This window comes from Aquila chrysaetos, chromosome 9, assembly GCF_900496995.4.
Source record: "Aquila chrysaetos chrysaetos chromosome 9, bAquChr1.4, whole genome shotgun sequence".
NCBI lineage: Eukaryota > Metazoa > Chordata > Aves > Accipitriformes > Accipitridae > Aquila > Aquila chrysaetos.
In genome coordinates, this window is record NC_044012.1 from 10,842,170 (window position 1) to 10,861,214 (window position 19,045).

Here is a 19,045-nt window from a genome sequence, read left to right on the forward strand (position 1 = left end):
GATCCACAAAGGAATGGAGATAACCTGCCACAGGACGCAAAAGCTCTTTACAGGTAGGACGTGAAAGGAACGCATCAATTGATAATAAGAAATACATAAGAAGGTTACAGAATGTGATAGGGTGTCTTCTGCAACTACTGAAATGTGTTGAAGAAAATAAGGGCTCTCTGCTATTTGTACGTTTTGTAAAAACGTTGTGTATTTTTAGCGTTTTGTGGAATGAATGAAGTTTTATGGGCTTTCTATTAAATGTTGCTGGCGAATGGTCGTGAGATGTACCAGCAGACTTAAACACACAGGTAATAGCCTCAACTTCCCCTGGATTTATTCTCTTTGCTGATACTTACCTTTCCATAGTAACATTTGAAAGATTTTGCTATAAACTTTTCTTTTGTTTAGGGAAAAAAGTTGACTCTGCCACTTTTTCAGTCTGTATTTATGCCAGACAGTGCATTTTGTAAAGGAAGTGAAAGTGGTATAGTTGTCTGCTTGACAGGCTAAAGGGAAATGTTTTTAACAGCTATAAAAAAAAACATTGTAAAACATGTAGTTTATAAATCAAAGCCACAGAGGGAGATCTTTATCAAAGCACTTTATTGACGTAAACACATCAATCTTAAGCATGGCCAGAAGACTGAAAGAACTTTTTTTCACTAACAGTTCCCAGTGTGTGGTACACATTGCTCCACCCAAGGAGCACAAGAAATATTGCCACTGATTTGTGAAGTTAGTTATTTCATGGACAGTTCAGTTGCATCTTTGGATACAAAGCTGCTGAGCTGCTTTCCTGCCACTCATGAAAGCGGGGGATGAAGTCTTCAAAAGTTTCAGATTGCTGGTACTAGGCAGCAATGACAGTACGGGAGCAGCTGGGAAGAAGTCTGCTTCCTCCCAGGGAGCAGGACTGTGCGGGCAGGCCCACGTATGTGCAGTGTGGTGGAACCCGAGATGCGCGAACTGTGTTGGTCTGTGGGCTCAAACACATGGCAGGTTGCTCTAGTGCACAACACAGCCAGTTGCCCTGGGGAGCTCCTGTTGCAGTGTTTGCAGATTGAGAGTAGTGAATGCCATTCAGCCACCCCTGGAAGGCTCTGCCCAGAGCCTAGGAACGCAAAACAGATGTCTGCTTCTGGCATTTCTCCTGGAATTGAATGAGGCTGTTTGTATTCAACACAGCTGCTCTCAAGGGTCATAGTTTCTGATGGAATGCGTCCTAATACAAAGCATTCCAGAGGCTAAATTTAGGCGTAGCTTTTTGGAAAAATAAGTCTGAAAAGAAATATTTGTAACAAATTAAGGTGTTCTTCTCCCACTTTATCACCGTACAGCAGGAGCCAGCTAACAATCATTAAAACCAGGGAATGGAAGATATTTGCTGGAACTGCCGGTATGTTATCATTCAGCAAGTATCCAAGCTGAGGGAGCCTGTACAGGAGGACCTGTGATGTTCAGCAAAGTAACTGTGGTTTGTCCTTACTGTTGTTTCTATCATCTCATAAATACAACATCCACATCACTTAAAGAAACACACCAGATCTAAAGTAATAGAATTCTCCATCCCTAAGCAGCAGAAGTCAGACCTTTCCTTTGATATCCCACAGCGGAGTCCCTTTACTGAAAAGTCATCCCGCAACTATACACTATAAATTTAAACAATCTAACCCCATACTGTTGCTTCTCTGAAAAGGTGAATGGTGCAAAGCGCACCCCCAGAGTTACTGCGTACAATGTGCTTCATGAGGCAAGTGCCAACATCCCAATAAATTATTTAACACAATTATTATGTAGCGGTAAAAGCCAAGCAGAGAGATTCAACAATGCATAATTTACTGATTCCTCCTCTATTTGGAGTGCGGGTTGAAGCAATCTGTTGGCAGCTTAGTCATCCTTCTGTTTTCCCCCGGCACGTATTTGCATTCCTTTCTTCCCCAAAATCTGTGAGGGCAAAATTCATTTTCTATTAAAAAAACCCCAGAAAACAAAATCAAACCAGCCAAGCGTGTTGCCTGTGAGCTGCCTGCATGCATTGCCATGGTCGAAGTTTCATTTGTGGTGCAAACGTTGGCAATGTCAGAACTAATCAGTTCAGTGATTCAGCAAGAGAGGCAGAGAGGAAAGATAGTATTAACAGCTGGGTCATTCTGCTCCTTTCCCAATATTAATACTACATAAATATTGTGTTTATTTACAGTTTCATTCATACATCCAAGCAAGCGTTGATCATTCAAAGGATGCTAAGCCAAATAAGCAGATTAAAGCTGCTGCAGTGTTGGCTTTCTGTAGAAGCGCTGTGCAAACTGGGTGCCTCATTTCTGAAATGGGAAGATATGGATTTGTTTCTGTCCTATTTTGCTATGTGACTTTAGATGTCACACATGGATCACCACTGCCTCAGTTTCCTCAGCTGCTCAACACAGACTAGACTGGACTACTCCGAGAGCAAATACCACTGAAATATAAAGCATTACCATCAAACAGGCAAGCACAATCTACTTTTAAAAAAGTGTATTAGTTACTCTCTAGATAACTGATGACAATGAAGGTAATGTTGCAAGTGTGCAAGCACCAAAATACCTGATAGGATTTCTTTAGCAGGTTGTTTTTTTCCCATGTGGTCCACAATTAGAAACATCTTTTACAAAAGTTCTAATTAATTCTGGAATTCTGTCTTAATGAATTTTTCTCTTGTCAATTTCTGCCAAAGACAATAGTTTAGTAAATGCCACATTTCCCCGATCAGAAGCATAGGCTAGGTATTATTATTAAATCTCAATATGTTGAAAGCAGAACTTGTCATTTAGCTGTCAAACTTTGCCAGGAAAGTCTTTCAGCAGAGGGTAGCTGGACTGTTTGTACTGAAAACTATGAACAACTCTCTCCTATACTGCAGCAGGTGCATGGAAAAAAAACCCTACCTCAAAGATACTGTATTTCCTACCACAAGTAATGAGTAATTAAAAATAAATCATGTTTTATACAGGTCTAAAGAGCCCTCCATATTTGGCTAATCCAAGTTAATATAATAAAAACCAGGCAGATGCTTTAGAAGTGTTTAAAAGTATTGCTAAAATGTGTTACAACTTTGCACACATGAACTTACACAGTTTTTGATGTCTGAAGCTAAAATTATATTGGCAGCCCAAAACAGTCATATGAATGTAAAGATTTTAATAGCCAATTAGCTTGGTGTACTTGTAAAGTCCAGTGTGCAAAATCCACTTCTAAAATGCAGTTTATAACTAATTTTGGATAGTGAGAAACCAGTTAACACCAGCTTGAAACAAATCTTTTTAAAGAAAAATCCTACCTGTGCGATGACTAATAACATTTAAAAGTCAATTTTCATAATATTTTTGTAGCTGCCTGTAAGCTAATTTCCCACATACTAGTTTTTGTAGGAGTAATGAAACATTTCTTTAAGAAAATCCGAGTAATTTTATTTTGCTCATAGATATATGTATAGTGTAACACTAGCATCACCACTTATATACAAAATTAGTTTACACAGCAGAATACCAACGATTTCCTCATCAGGCAATTATGATCGAGCGGACAAACACTGATTCACCACTTCCAGTAAGTGAGAGTTTTCCAAAGCAGCTGCTACACGTTCTTTATCAGCAAGCTGTTTATTAACTGTGCAGAAAAAAAACACCACAAGAAACCAGTCAAAACAATCGTATACAATGTCTTTTTTAAAGCATTTTAGGTTGAGACACATAATCAGACTGTTGCTATGGTACTCAGGTAGACTAGTAATTCTGCAGATGCTAAGAACACTCCAGAGTTGCAGTCTAAAGTCAAAGCTAGCATATGATCACAAGTTAAACCCGCAAGCTGTTTATGATTCAGCAGCAGGGAGCTACGCGTGTGCAGGTGTAACAGAAGAAGAAATTTCCCCCCAGCCTCTCCCCATTTTCTGAGTCCTCCATAACGCAGGCAAATCAATGACTAGTTGAGAGCACAGGTTGCCAGAGGAGATGTTTAAACTACAGTACAGAACATATCTAAATGTCATTATTACACATTCCTGTTCTGTAACATCCCCCAGAAGCTGACGCCCATAAAGTCCCAGATACTAAACAGCTGCTCTGCAGGTGTGGGAATCTCTCTCCTCTCTTAATTTTCAAGATTAAAAAAAATAATAACCACCACACATCAGAGCACTAAAAACCTTACCTGCATGCTCAGAAGCATGTGTTCCTGGTGTTATATGAACATCCAGCTTAAAAAGCATCACAAAAGAAAAAGGGGACAAGTCAGCAAAACACTGGAAGCTAAAGTTCAAATTCTTTCATAATAAAAATAAGACAATAAGAGAGAAGAAAACATTCTTGCCAATACCAGTTACTGTATAGAGCAAAATAAAATAAGTCTAAAATCACAGAATATTCTGCATTCCCATCTGCTTAAGCCTCCTTCAGACGGGGGTGAGGCACCAACCTCTCTTCCTCCCATGCCGTAGAGCACTGCAGGTAACTTTGCTCCACAGCCCCGCTCGCCCTTGACATGACTGTCACAGAACCGTAATTCTGCATCCATATTTTAGTTCACTGCCCTCTCTGGTTCCCAGAGTGTTTACACCACCCATGATATGAAAAAAGGTCTAGGTTTTTTTCACTGTAAGTTGGTTAGCTTATTTTCTTCCCCCCCCCCCCCTTTTTTTTTTTTTTCCCTTTTCAAACCCAATCCTCCTCTTTTGCTTTCCAGAGTGATCTGATTACTCACCTTAAATCTCTCAGGCAGAGATCGGATCAATTTTACTTTTATGGAGAGGCCGATCAATGTCGCCATGCTGCAGTGAGGAATGGTGGGAGTGAACTCCACTGCCACCGTGCTTTCCGCGTCATTCACCTGTTGAAAACCAAACACTCTGCATGTACAAAACTCACCGGCTTTACCCCAAACTAGCTGGAGGCGTTTTTTGTGAAATGCAGCTTGAAGCTGTACTTGGCCGCTTACAGTTTTTTTTCGCTGACATTTTAAAACACTACGTTTAGCTGCAGTAGACCGCTGTAATAAGCCTCTTTTAATGCCGGGGGGGGGGGGTTAGTCAGACGGCAGAGGCAGCGCTGCCCTGCAGCTCAGCACGCGTTTACCGAGCGGCAGTCCCGGCGGCGGCCCCGGGAGCCCCGGGCGGGCCCGCCGCGCAGGCGGGACGACAGGCCCGTCTTAGCGGGGGCCTCACTTTCACTCGCACTTGCTCGACGACATTCAGCTCCTCCAGGGTGAGGGGGTGCTCGGGGTCGTTAATGGAGCGAATGAGATGTGCCGGGTCAAGGAAAGCGCAGCGGAGCGGCACCCGCCCGCCGGCCCCGGCCCCCCCGCCCGCCCTTCCCGGCAGGATATCGAAGATCTCCCGGTCGTCGATGGAGTCGGGCAGCTCGTCGTCCTCCTCCCGCGCCGTCACCGGCCGCTCCCCCGAGCGGCGGTAGACGAGCGGGTTGGCGTTCTCCAGCGGCGCCCCGCCGCCCGGGCCCGGGCCCACCATGGCCGCCGCCGCCGCTCAGGCCCTCCCCCGCCGCTCAGGCCCTCCCCCGCCTCGGCTGCCGGGCGGGCGCTGCCGGCGGGGCGGAAGGAGCCCGGACGCCGTTCGCCGCCGCACCGGGCGCGGAGGCGGGCACTCTGGGGCGGCGCGGTCCGCCCGTTCCCCGTGGCGGGAGTGCTCTCCTGCGGGCGAGGAGCGGAACCGGCCCGGCGGGCGGAGAGCGGGCGCGGCGGCGCAGCTCGGGCGGCCTCCGGGAGGAGGCGGGGGCAGCGGCGCGGAGGCCGCGCTGGCGAGGCGGGAGGCGGCAGGCGGCAGGCGGCGTTCGGCGGCGGCTTTGAACTAAAGCCTGAGAGTGCAAACCGAGCGGCCTCGCTGGAGTCAGCGGCGCTGCCGGGGTCTGTGAGGGACCTGTGAGGCGGACGGAGCGCCGTCAGGGACGGGGAGGTTAGGGCGCGTGTTACATACCAAGTGTTCTTGATTAAAACGGTCTCTTTCGTCTTCGAGTTAATTGGAAAAGGCAAACTGTATCTAAAAAAGCTTGCAAACTTGAAGACGCCGGAGCGAGAGAGTGTAACGATGACATATTTTGGCTTCATACAGCCCTTTACAATGGGGTCAAAGCACGTACTCCTGTGTAAACATACTGTATATCATCTGGTTTAGCCTCCTCGCCACATGTTTGATTTCTCTTTGCAAAACATGATTTTGGTTTTTTTCCATGCCTGCCACGTCAAGTTCCGGTCACGGGTATGAAGATGCAAACATGGTCCCCAGGCGGAGGGCGGCGGTTTCCCCGGCAGCTGACAGAAAAGAGGATTCGAAAGTACCTGAGACTTGCTGCTTCAAAAGATGTTGCAGCTGGAAGAAAATACTAGTATATTGTGGTTCTGTTGCTCAGCACTGCCTTACAGAAATGGTGGTTACCTCAGGTGTGCTTTTGACTGCAGGGGAGTTGGGCCGGATTGGGTTTGCCCCCAGTGGACTTGTTCTGAAGGCTACTGATACGTTTACACATGTGCTGATATTTTAAATAAGACAAGCAAACTACCTGTGAGCAAAGCTTCCATTTATCTCTGCTTTCATCTTTGCTTTGTATTATATTCAGTTAATATATAGATTACATTGGCATTAAAGTTCACTTCTTAATCTAATCCTTTGTTATCTTAAGTTGGTCTTTCAATTAGTGTATGTTGTTTTGGATAATACATTTTGTTGGTAAGCATCATTTTTCTGGCTGTTTAGGAAGTACAAAGCTGACTGAGCTGACTTACCCTTAGTGGTGAAGATGTTGGCTGATTTTGAAAGTGGGTTTTGGTTGCTTTGTTTTGTTTTGTTTTGTTTTTTAATTGGATAAAGGCAGTTCAGTTTGGCAGCACAAGACGTCCATATTCATTGGATTTCACTATTGGAAAGCGTTCAACTTAAGTAGCCTCATGGAATCCTGCTTTCCCCCAATCCTTACACGCACAAACAGGTGCACACACCTATTCCCGTATGTTGAAGTCTGTCTTCTGGTTTTGGTCTGTCTTTCTAGTCCACCAGAAGAATCTACAAAAATCCCAGGGCTATTCACATCGGACTAGAACAAAAATAACTGCAACAGAAAGGATTTTCCAGAAAGATTTGAGGGAAGTATAAAAAATAAAAGGCAAGATATGTTCCACAATGCATATTTGCACAGTTCCAGGTGAAATTCGTGAGAAATTGGCATACTTTCCAAAGCTATCGTAACCTAGAGACTCAGGAACTGTATAAGAAATAGCAAGTAGCTCTGAATTCTCTTGCACTGAAAATCTTGTTTTACCTATCTCATTTGTGACCCTTTTCGTTAAAAAAGAACTGACTTACTCTGACAAACCTGTTTCCCAAGCAGGATGAGCTTACGTCGTGTATGATCTGTGGTGCTGAAGTTGGCTTCACAGGCTTTATGAGCGTCCACGCTGGAGGTGAATTAAGTGAAAGCAGTGCAGAGGAGCCTGAAGCGGTATGCTTTGCCAGCTGAATGCTGATGACACCATTCATCCAGGAGATGTGAAATGAATCAAAGGTGGGAAGGAGAAGACCCATTTTATAGAGGGTGTTTTGCCAGTTGAAGACTGGGAGTTGGTGGAGCAAGCTGGGCTTGTAGGCCCAACTATGAAGGCGGCCTTGAGGCTAATCTGTTTAGGGCCAGTCATCCACGCTGTAGTCATGCTTCTACAAACTGCAAAGTTTTTTTAGGACTTTTTCAGCCAGCAGGCAAAAGCTGTCTGTTGGATTGCCAGCCTATTTCCATTGTAGGAAGCTATAGAGAAGGTGAGGTCATGGCCCTTTCCCACTTTTTTGAGGAAAGTACATACCCCATAAGGTGTTGGTAAATAGACCTTGCTTTCTGACCTCCACTGAAGCTGTTCATATAGAAGAAGCTATAATCTGACCCTCAACTTAAATCTCCCCTTTAATTTTGAAAAATGCAGGAGACCTATTTTTATTCAAGAAGAGATGAAGAACTATTTTGGAGGCTGGAGGCCAGTCCCTGCTGGAAAGCACACATAGTGTCAGTTATGGTACAGATGTGCTAGCCCTCATTAAAACTTCTGCAAGAATTAGCTATATTGATTTTTTTTTTAATTGTTATTTCTAGTTATAAGTAATCCTTTTTTTGGCGAGGTTTTTTGTTGTTTTGGGGGTTTTTTACAAGAATTTAAGTGTCGACGGCTCTGGAACCTCTTCAGAGCTTCACTGTTTTCTCTGCTTGTAGGATTAACTCAGATTAACTATGATTAGACCTTTTATTGTTGTTCACAGATGGTGTTGGGTCATTTTCAGATCATCCATTCTCAGGATCAGGTAATGATTAGGTGCATTACACTAAGGGATTGTATTTACACTCTGTATCAAGTACTCTGAAAGTACTTAATGCAGTGCATGTTCAAAAGGGAATTTAGCCGCGCTCCCTACTCAGAATGCCCTCAGCAAGGACCTTTGTACCATTCTCTTCCGCATAGAACCAGAAAATAATCTAGAGTCCAAACGGGAGTGAAAAATGGCTTCTCAAAGGCAGATTGCTTTGCTTTGTACGTTGTCTTGTAGTATAGCATTCATCACTCGTGGAGCAGAAGGTGAGATGCAAAACCTGTTGTTATTGCTGTTGCAGGAGCAACTGTGCTAACAGGTTGCAGTGCAGTGATTTTTAAAGGGTGTACATCTCTTATACTTCTGTTAGCAAACTGCAAAAGTATCCTAATAAGCTTGATGTAAAAATTACTGGTTTTGTGAGATGAAACCATTTCTGAGATGATTTTATGACAATAAAACTTTCTTTCTTAAAAGGTAGAAAGCAAAATCATTTCCGAATTATCTAAACAATATATTTTAAAGATCTTTTTGGATGATTAATTTAGAAAATGTTAATGATTTTGACGGTTGCTGTTTTCTCTGAAATTTGTTTTTAAGCTTTATGCTCTTGCACAGTGACTAAACTATGTCTTACCTAGCTCCAGCTGTCATTGACAGAGCCAGCTATAGGAGCGTTTGGCAGGGGGTGTCTGTCATTGCACAAAAGCAAAATGAAAACTGAACAAAATTGAAAGGAATAAGCTGTAATCTTCTAAATTAAAGTCAGTAAAAAATGCTTCATTGAAAAGTCTGTCTGATAATTATGAAGATGGGATTTAAATTATTTTTTTTAATCTTATGTGTTACTTAGGACGGAATGATGCTGAGCCAGAAGTGACTATTGCGCTTGGACGCCTCAAAGGGAGACAAACAAATGTGAAGGGGACAGACAGACTTGTAAATGTTTTCCTTGGGATTCCTTTTGCAAAAGCCCCTATTGGATCCTTGAGGTTTTCCCCACCTGAACCACCCGAACCCTGGAATGATGTGAGAGATGCAACTTCTTACCCACCACTGTGAGAGCTGTTCAGTTCATTTGTATATAGGACCTGCTCACGTGTGTCAGCATTGTCATGTTTTTAGGGTACAGAGGTCTGATTTTTGGTAAGGAGCTTGTATTGACTGGTAGTGAATACGCTACCGGTACTGAAATATGTCGTAAGAACTGTGGGACTAGGAACCACAAAGAATTCCTGGGAAATTGCTGTTTTTGGAAATTACATTTTCTCATTATACTGTACTGAAATAATTCAGCTTTTTAAGTACAAGTATAGAGCTGTGCTTTTACAGGTTGCACCTCTAACTGTATTTAAGTAACACAAAGTTTGTGGGAATTCAAAGACTGTGGGAATTCAGTCTGTGGGGCAAAATAAAGCATATTTTCTCTATTGTTGCTACATCGTTGCTATTTCAGTTTTATTACTAATAGTCATACTTCCCTTCTTTTGTGAAGATGTCCTCAAGATCTGTCCATGTTGAAAATAGCTGAAAAAAACTTTAAAGAAAAACACCTCTCGTTCCAAACTTCTGAGGACTGCTTGTATCTAAATGTTTACAGCCCTGATGGTTCAAACAAGGACAAGTTACCTGTACGTAAAGCCTTTGTACAAACTTGTGTTGTACAAAGTTTGCACCTAATAATGGCTCCTAAGTCACTTAATTGCTCTTGAAAATGTGATGCTGTGTTAGCAAAAATAATATTATTATGTAAAATTCAAAGTCCACCAACCTAAAATTCAGCTCCCCTTGAGCTTTGGTGATTTGGAGTTCTTAATTCTCTGATGTTGTCTTCCTTTTTCAAATGAAGTCTACCAAGCAATGTATAAAAGTGTGTCTCACCCTTTTTTCTCTAAGGTAATGGTGTGGATCCATGGAGGCAATTTTATATTTGGTGGCGCTTCTAGGTACGATGGTTCTGCACTATCAGCCTATGAGAACATTGTGGTAGTAATAATTCAGTACAGACTTGGACTCCTTGGATTCTTCAAGTAAGATGACCTATTTCACTTTTTACAAAATACTTCCTATTATGTTTAAAGCATGGGTAGTTTTGTTTTCTAAAACAGCTGAACTTCTATACCAGCTTCCCCACTGTTACAGTGGTTTAAATGTACATAGTTCGCTGACATCAGGACTTAAGAACATTAAGAAATGTCCGTAAATTCCATTTGCATTGTCATTTGATTGTAGCCTGCTATCAAATCATAGTTGGGCTTATTTCGTTCTGGACAGGATGTTTGTTCTTGTCTTTACTTCCATCCATTGGTGTGTAAAGCAAAAAATAGTATAGTGTAAAGGCCAGGAATGCATCTGTGTATGGGTGAACAAACAGTAGAGGCAAGTAAGTCAGTGGGGCTTTAGGTCAGTAGGCTATACAGATCTTTCCTTGGCCAAATATGACACTTTGCACAAAATGTAAATTGCTGGGATTTATTTTATTCTGGTATTAGAAGAGCTATTACTCTTCCTGAGAAGTTGGCTTATAATGCTTTTCTTTCAGTACTGGTGATGAACACGCTCGTGGGAACTGGGCATTTTTGGATCAAGTAGCAGCTCTTCGATGGATCCAAGAAAATATTGAACACTTTGGTGGAGATCCAGGATCTGTCACACTCTTTGGTGTATCTGCAGGATCTTGCTCTGTTTTTGCACATGTAGGCATGCAGTATATACACTAGAAAGTAAAGTCTTAAAAAAAAAATCTTCAAAACCTCAATTAGTGTAACATTTCATGCTTAATCTGATTTTTGAAAGTAAGATTAATGGCATGTTGTGCTAAGTCTGGACACTTCCCCTGTAAGCACATCAAAATGTGTAATTCCCTTCTGAATCCAGCAGTCTAGTCAAGCATAAAGTTATGGGGTAAGGACGTTAATGTAGAATAAATACTTTTGGTTCTTCCCTTCTTGGCAGGTTTTATCTCCTTTGTCTAAGGGTCTCTTTCATAAAGCAATATCAGAGAGTGGAATTCTAATCCCCCCTGATAAAGATTTACTTCTTTCAACAGATCTTAAGGTAGGCTCATTTTTTTGCATTTTAAAGCCTTTATAATCTAAAATAGGACGTTTCTTATATCTGATAATTTGGTTAAAAGAGAAAAGGGGAAATCTGATTGCATATTATGCAACAAAATTGATCAGATTTACTCCCATGGCATACCTATAAATGTATAGATTAGCACTAAGTAAATTTTCATTCAAATAGTCTATTTATTTTCAATCTCATTTAGTGTTAGAAATAGATTGTACAGTTATGTGATTATAATATCTGTGCGTTGACTTAGGTATTTTCAGTTATACACATGCCAAGCTAGGCATATGTCCATTTTCCTGCACACTGTAACTTATATAGTAACTATGAAATTTATTACGGAAAGTTTAACTAGAATCCAGAATAGGCATTCGGTTTTTATTCAGCTGTGGTCTTTTATGGAGGACCTTTATTTGAAGTAAATTAATAATAAATAAAAAACCCCAAACTTTAATTTTAAATTTCTCTGTATAAGTACCTTTTCATTTCTCCTCCTGAAATGGCATGTAGTAATAATGTAAATCTCATAAGTTGATTTTCTGAATTTTCTTTCCTTATTTGATCTATGTTACAACCTCATATTACCTGTACAGCAAGGTTTGTTGTAGAACAGTGAATGGAAATGTAGGAAGAAAGAGAAGTATACCAGAATGATTTCACTTTATGATCAAATGGTAGTGTATCTAGTAAAATAAAATACTTGAAGTCCTATCAAGCTCACTTAAATCTGCCCTTAAATAAAACTATTAACAGTACTGTGTATAATAATTTTCTGTTTATAAATTCCTTAAAGACCACCTTGTAGCTAACAGTTTTTATCTTTGTTAATAATTTTCAGAAAATTGCAAGTATATTTAAGTGTGAGACGAGCAGTTCACTCTCACTGATAAACTGCTTAAGGAACCAGGAAGCAAATGATATAGTCTTTAACAGTACGGTAGGTAAAACTTTACTTAGTAACAGATTTTTTTAACAGCACGCTTATAAAACTTTAGCTCAGCCTCTGACCTGAGTTCATTGTTGGCCTGTTCCAAAGCTGATTTTTCTTAACTTTTGTCAAAATACCCCCTAAATATTGAAATCATTTCTCATCAGAATTTTCAGTGAAGTGTCACAGCACCTGTAAAGGTGTGAGCAAGACTCAAGCGTACATATGTTTTAATGTCAGTTAGAAGCAGCCCAGGATCAGGAAACCATTACATTACTCCATACCATGATCGAACCAGGCTTGCATTTTATAGTCTTGTGCCAAACTGTAATTTTATGTTACAGTGGCTGTCGATACTCAGATTTCTTAAAGCCCTTTTTTGCCCTTGGAACATTAAATGTGGACATTTTATTATATGATTTGAAGGAAAAATGGAAAATACTATTAACAAGTAATTTGATCTTTTTTTTCTCCTCCTTCAGGAAATCCCATTTCCACCCTTAGTTTTGGATGGAGTATTTCTTCATAAGTCACCTGAAGAGATATTGGCTGGAAAAGAGTTTAATGCAGTCCCGTTTATGATAGGAGTCACCAACAATGAATTTGGCTGGAATATTAGATCTGTAATTTAATGGCTATTCTTCATTTTTTTGAATGTCTGTGTTAACTGATGCAGGCAACTCTGAGACAGTATTTGCTGGTAGGACACCTTTTAAGTATCGCCAAAAGGCTTTGCATTGTTGGAAGTATATACAAGGTAAACTTTGCTTGTGTTATGATTCTGTAGTGACCCAGAACCAGTTGGTCACAAAACAGTGAGGCGAGCTTCATCCTGCAAGTTAAACTACATGGTTATCTTTGGAATATCAATTTTATACAGTATTTGCTTATCCTAAAATTTTAATCCCTCATCCAGGCAAGAGAGGGGGAAAAAGAATGCAACAGTCAAGGCCTTATTACTGAAAGAAAAATGCAACCAATCCTTTCCCCCACAACACTCAGTATTCAGGATTGGTACATAGGCTGTTTAAAAATGTGACATTGATCACCTTAAACAGCTTACCCTGTATGTCAATATGAACTCTGACTGCTGGTTATATCATTGCCCCTGTGTTCCTTGTTACCATGCAGAAAGATCTACCATTTGAAAATCTCATCTGGGGACAGAGTATGGAGATAATGCAGGTGTCCAACCCATTCTCAGTGCATAAATCCTTTCTCATATGAATTCCATGGGTAACTCCAAAAAATAAGCAATTGCTATACAGTGCACAAAACTGCAGGAGGTGGATTTTTGTCCTCTCTCCTCCTTGTCCTCTTTTCTTCGTTTCCTAAGTATTCATGTTCATCTATGTAGTACAAAGCATTTGTTCTGAACCTACGTAGTAACTGTGTGTCTCTGGGAGTGTGCTGGTACTGAGTCCAAGAAGAAAAATGTATAGTGAAATCTGTTCTAATTAATTTTGCAGACAGAAGAGTCATTTTATGTAATGCTCTAAAAGAGGAGCATTGCCTTATCTTTACTTCAGAGGGTTCAAACAATTGGACTAGAGACAGAGAGGCTGCCAGTGGCTTTTAAGATCTCCCCTACCAGAGGAAAAATAAGCCTTTGCGACAGAAGCAGCATTTTGCTTCAGTTCTGCCCTAACGCTTTCTAGTCTTACAAGTTTCTTAACAATGTGTGTTGATTTAAGGATAAACTACTTAGTATGAGTGGTTTACGTAGAAACCTGCACCAAGGAAACATTTACTGCAGTAAATACAAGCTTTTCAAGACAGCTGGGGCATCGTACTGCATTTTTGCATATGATACAATGCTTCAAAAATAAACACCAGTAGTAAGAATAAAGTGGAATAATGTAGTTCCAATGTTAAAAATATTGGAGAAGTTGAATGGCGCTAATATTCTTTTTTTTTCTGTGCAGACATCAAAAATACCAGGTTTGAAGGAAATAGGAGATAAAAAATCAATCACTTCAACTTTAGAGTTTTTACTACCAATGATGGTAAGTGAAATTTGTTTTTAATGCACATAACAGATTTGTGAAGTTTGGTGCTCTCTAATTTCCTGCTTGAGTCATAGTCTTACTAAGACTTGAGATCATGTTATGCTTTGGGGAGAGTCCCAGCAAAGTTGACAGAACTACGGTGTATGGAGTTACACAGAAATAGGATTGAGTCAGGCTGGGGATTTGTGAAAATACCTTTTTCCTTCTAGACGTCTGAACCAACATTTTTGTCTTAACATATTTGTATGTAGGATTACTGTAATAGTGTCCCTAATCTTATAGTATCTGATGGCTAATCTCCTGGCTGGTGGGTTTCAAGGCAGGATTTTTCAATACGTTTATGTTAAATGTAACTTTTAAAGTAGTTACTTTGCACTCAGAGTTTTGAAATGTATCTTTCAAGCAGCAAATTCTAACTCTAAAAAACATAAGCTGTGTTTAGAGATCCCATTGGTCTTGCCCTGTAGTCTAATAGTCCATAAATCTTTAAGGACTCACAGAATTTACTTTTGTTAAACCCATCTCTTTTCTCCCGAAGAACACAGAAGCCAAAGGTAATATCAGGAGAAGTTGCTGGATCCTTGTTGATTCCTGTAGAGTTTTAACCCATATAAATCTGTTGCAAATTTGACCTGAGGTGGTTTCCTTGGGTTGGTGTTTTGGTTTTGGTTTTGGTTTTGGCGGGGGGGGGGGGGGGGGGGGGGGGCTTTCCCCCCAAAAAAGTCTGAATAGGTTTTATTTGTCATCGTCATTTCCCATCAACATGGGTGCTACCCTGGACCTTTGTGACTTTGTGGAAACTCTGAAGTTTGAAAGATGACATTTTTAGTTGCTAATTCAGAGAGTGTTAATTTTTCTGTTTGTTTCTTGTTTCCCCTTTTTCTCTTAGGATGTACCATCAGAGTTTCTGCCTGTGATAGTGGATGAGTATCTAGGAAACACAGATGATCCTGCTGAGCTACGGGACCGATATTTGGATTTGCTAGGGGATGTAGGAATTGTTATGCCATCCATTAAAGCATTGAATTATCACAGGGGTGAGCTAATGAACACCAGTAGGTGTTCAAACCTCTTACGACATGATGGATCAAATGATGTAGACACAAATCCTGTCATGTGTAGGCAGCCCTTCTTGAGATTTCTGCTGAGAACTTGAGGGTGAAAAGGGATATAGGTCTGCAGGATTGTGTGAAGCAAGTGTATGTACTCCTTTATCTTTGTACTAGTGTCTTGCACTTGTGCTCATAGTCACAATATATTGAGAGCAGAGCATGATAACACAGGTAAATGTTTGCTAACTGAAGTATACAGGCTTAAAAATTAAAACATATTAAAGCAACCTGGAATTTGTCCTTTGGCCCACTGCTACTTGGGAAGTCAGCAGCTCTGTAGCCTGGAGATTTTCTGGTATTTAAGTGTAGACAAGCCATGCCAAAATACCCAGAACTGGGAAATAATTTGATGTTATCGTGTTTTCTGTAAGTTTTCCTGGGGTGAATTTTTCAATTTTTTGTGTAAGTGCTGTGAGTTCTTAGTTTTGAATTAAAAATAAAAATACATATTAGAATGTAACATTACATTATAAATGTGCCCAGTATAAAGTTTTGGGTATATTTAAAGTAATATTTTAAACAGCTAATGTAATCTGTAACTTATGCATCTCTTCTTTAACTCTCTAAATGTTACGTCTGCTAGAGTCTGGAGCTCCTGTCTACTTCTTTGAATATCAGCATCGGCCCACTTCATACCGGGATAATAAACCAGAGTATGTGAAAGCTGATCATGGAGATGAAGTTGGCTTTGTCTTTGGAGGACCATATCTGGCCGGTGATATTCAGCTACGTAGTAAGGAGGAGAACATTCAATGTTGACTTATAAATTACTTTCATAACACTGGCATTATTCTATTCAGTAGTGCTACTTCCATTTTAATCAGTCTAAACTGCATTTATTAACAGTGAGACCAAAGTATAACCCTTTCTCCTGTTAGAATTTGTTTAACACTAAACTTACTCTTCTCCATTCTCTGTCGTGTACAGTTTACTGTTTCTGAAGCACAGTAAGTTACACGTGTTGTCAACAATTTAGCAAATAGGACATTTGCAAGAAAACATCACTGTTGTTATACCAGCACTGTTCATGAATTTGCCAGATAGCTTTGGCTGAAAAATAAATTGAAGGAAAGGTCAATTAAACTTGCAGGGGATTAGCAGTGTGCTTGGGAAGCAGGAAATCTAGGCTCTTCTTTTCCTAAGGAATTTAAGCTAATGTCTCCTTCTTTCCAGGAAATCCCATGGGCTGTCAGGCTCCATAGAGTGGCGGACTTGGTCTCTTTTGCAGATAGTGTTCCCATTGTGTTGATTAGAGCAAGGCTTGGAACTCCAGTGTTTAATTTTCTGTGTGAAGATCTAATGGTTAGGTTAAAGACTATTTTCTCCCATGACTCAATATTTCAACATTTTATTCAAAATGGAACTGGTCCATTGATGAAGGATTAAGGGTGTACTCCCAAAATTGCCTTTGCCTTGTCAGTTTGGACATTCTCATAGGATTCTGGAAGTTCTGGTTCCTTCAGGCAGAATTCCATGTTGCTATAGTCCAAATTAATGTGTCAGTCATTGAACAGTTAGATACAAGATGCCACATTCTCAGGAATGTTATGAATGCAGCAATTTGCTTTAATTGCATATGCCTAAAACAATAATACTCAGGATGGAGTATTTTCTTTCCCGTGAAACAAATTAGGAGCAGTTCTTATTTTGACAAACACAGAAATTCTACTTATTTTAAGTGAATTCACCATTTTTTCTGCTTTTATTTTTGTTATTTGCACAGTAGTTCATGGTCTGTTTCAAAGCCTACATAACTGAAAGCATTTCCTTTTACTCCCTTGAACTTTGGAGCAATCCAGCTGTGTTGTAAAAGCATTTGTTAATCTGTTACTAGAGCCTTTTGATTTTGCTTGTATTTTATATTTATTTTTTTACATATGTTATCCTACACTAGAAAACACTCTACAGTTCTTTTTCTATTTGCCTGAATTTACTGAGAGCATTAAAATAGCAAATATTTTTCTTGATGTATTGAGATGCATTTATAATTAATAACACACTGTCACTAAAATTATTTTCATCTGGCTGATACAGTGGGCATATGTGTAACTATATTTAAAGGAATATTCTTGAAGTGTTGAGACGTGGAACGACATCATCTTGTATCAGAATGAAGAAATCTTTGGCTAGTCATGCTCTGAATAATAGGGAGAATTTCAGTCCCACAAAGCTAGAATGAGATCTATGAAACTAAACCATGTGGCCCATTCCCTGAGTTGTAATGGGACTCAGGACACACGGGTTCTTTTTTTGGTTCTGCTTCTGGTTTCCTGAAAAGCTACAGACAAATCACCTTATTTCCTTGTACCCCCATTCCCCAATTTGTAGAATAAGGATAATTATGCTAATCTCATTCATAAAGAGTGCTGAAATCTTCTTGTCGTGATTGCTGTATTACTAACGTAATGCAGGTGTGGTGCCTCTGTTGTAATCAGTAAGTTGTTACAACATACAGACTGAAATGCTGCTTCTGTAGTAGCAATGTTTTGTCTTCTGCCACACATAATAATTATTTTGTGTCTCAGGTGAAGCTACAGAGGAAGAAAAGAACCTTAGTAGAATTCTAATGAAGTACTGGACTAACTTTGCTCGAAATGGGTACGAATCATGAGATTCATGACACATATTACTGGTTTGTACTGACTGCATCATGAGTTAGCTGTTCTGTTGATTCAGTCTTAACTTCTGTGATTTAATTCCCCTGTGACTGAAAAGGGCGTTCACTCTTTCTTTTTTGTTGTTTACAGAAATCCTAATGGAGAGGGTTTGGTTGAATGGCCATCTTACAACCTAAATGAAGAATACTTACAGATAAATCTAAAACAAAAGAAAGCCAGAAAGTTGAAAGAAAAGAAGGTAGATTTCTGGCGAAAGGTGATGTTTGAAAAGACAAATAACAAAAGAACAGAAAACAAGAAGGTTAATTCAGAGTTATAATTTACAATCTAAGCATGCACATAATATGCAAACTATTAGGATAGTAAAAGAAATTACTTAAAGTAATTTTGAGGATAAACTTATGTTTCCTTTCACCTTTTCTTCACAGTTGTCATATTTGCAATTATTTACTGTAATAATTCCAATTGATCTATTTCTCCTTTGTGATCATTTACTTTCTCCTGGATTTGTGTCTACAACAGAAGCCTCACTTATTAAATATAGGTACCAGATTTCCCCACTGCTCAGGTTTTTCTGTTGCTTCCCCATGACTGATGACAGAATGTGGCAGCAACATTGTTTTAATAAAGTGAAATCAATAAAGACACAATTTGCAAGTAAAACTGTCTTTTGATGTCAAGTGTATCAGCAATGGTACAGAAGTTTTGGTCTGATTTAGATACAGAAATATCCTCTGTGGAAAAAAAAAAAAAAGAAGAAACTAAAGAATGTTCTGCTTTGTAAGTTGGTTTTACAACAGAGATGGTATATTTCTGACTGTTCCAATACATAATCTGTAACAGTAGTGCTGGAATTAAAACTTCTCTCAAATGTTAGAAAAGGGAGAAGCTGTCTCCACTACCCACGCTTTTTTCCTTTCAAATTTAGCAATAACTCTCCTAGAAGGATCAATGTTGGTAACATTATTTTCATACTTTTGTCT

General features: G+C 39.8%; 2 protein-coding genes across 6 annotated transcripts; one reads left to right on the top strand and one right to left on the bottom strand.

Annotated features, from left to right (window-relative positions):
- Positions 1-577: 577 nt before the first annotated feature.
- CIAO2B (cytosolic iron-sulfur assembly component 2B) lies at positions 578-5,628 on the bottom strand. Of its 3 annotated transcripts, none has more exons than XR_005933197.1 (6): positions 5,350-5,628; positions 5,189-5,268; positions 4,729-4,854; positions 4,180-4,225; positions 2,575-3,636; positions 578-1,935 (listed from the first exon to the last, which is right to left on the bottom strand). XR_005933197.1 is itself a non-coding variant. In XM_030025562.1 (5 exons), exons 1-5 carry the CDS (start codon positions 5,489-5,491, stop codon positions 3,539-3,541), a joined length of 492 nt encoding a protein of 163 aa, XP_029881422.1. In that variant the 5' UTR covers positions 5,492-5,628; the 3' UTR covers positions 578-3,538. The 3 variants fall into 3 exon arrangements, 1 of the variants encoding a protein (XP_029881422.1); XR_005933196.1 differs by having other exon boundaries at positions 578-1,957; XM_030025562.1 differs by having other exon boundaries at positions 578-3,636.
- A 159-nt stretch (positions 5,629-5,787) lies between these two features.
- LOC115345980 (fatty acyl-CoA hydrolase precursor, medium chain-like) lies at positions 5,788-18,725 on the top strand. 3 transcript variants are annotated; one of them, XM_030025561.2, is made up of 14 exons: positions 5,788-7,535; positions 8,276-8,317; positions 9,177-9,381; positions 9,819-9,954; positions 10,220-10,353; positions 10,866-11,019; positions 11,279-11,380; positions 12,234-12,332; positions 12,806-12,946; positions 14,249-14,329; positions 15,222-15,369; positions 16,028-16,177; positions 17,970-18,042; positions 18,192-18,725. In XM_030025561.2, exons 4-14 carry the CDS (start codon positions 9,838-9,840, stop codon positions 18,379-18,381), a joined length of 1,389 nt encoding a protein of 462 aa, XP_029881421.1. In that variant the 5' UTR covers positions 5,788-7,535; positions 8,276-8,317; positions 9,177-9,381; positions 9,819-9,837; the 3' UTR covers positions 18,382-18,725. The 3 variants fall into 3 exon arrangements, with proteins under 3 accessions (XP_029881421.1, XP_029881418.1, XP_029881420.1); XM_030025558.1 differs by having other exon boundaries at positions 5,788-6,417; XM_030025560.2 differs by lacking the exons at positions 5,788-7,535; positions 8,276-8,317 and adding an exon at positions 8,415-8,589.
- The last annotated feature ends 320 nt before the right edge of the window (positions 18,726-19,045 follow it).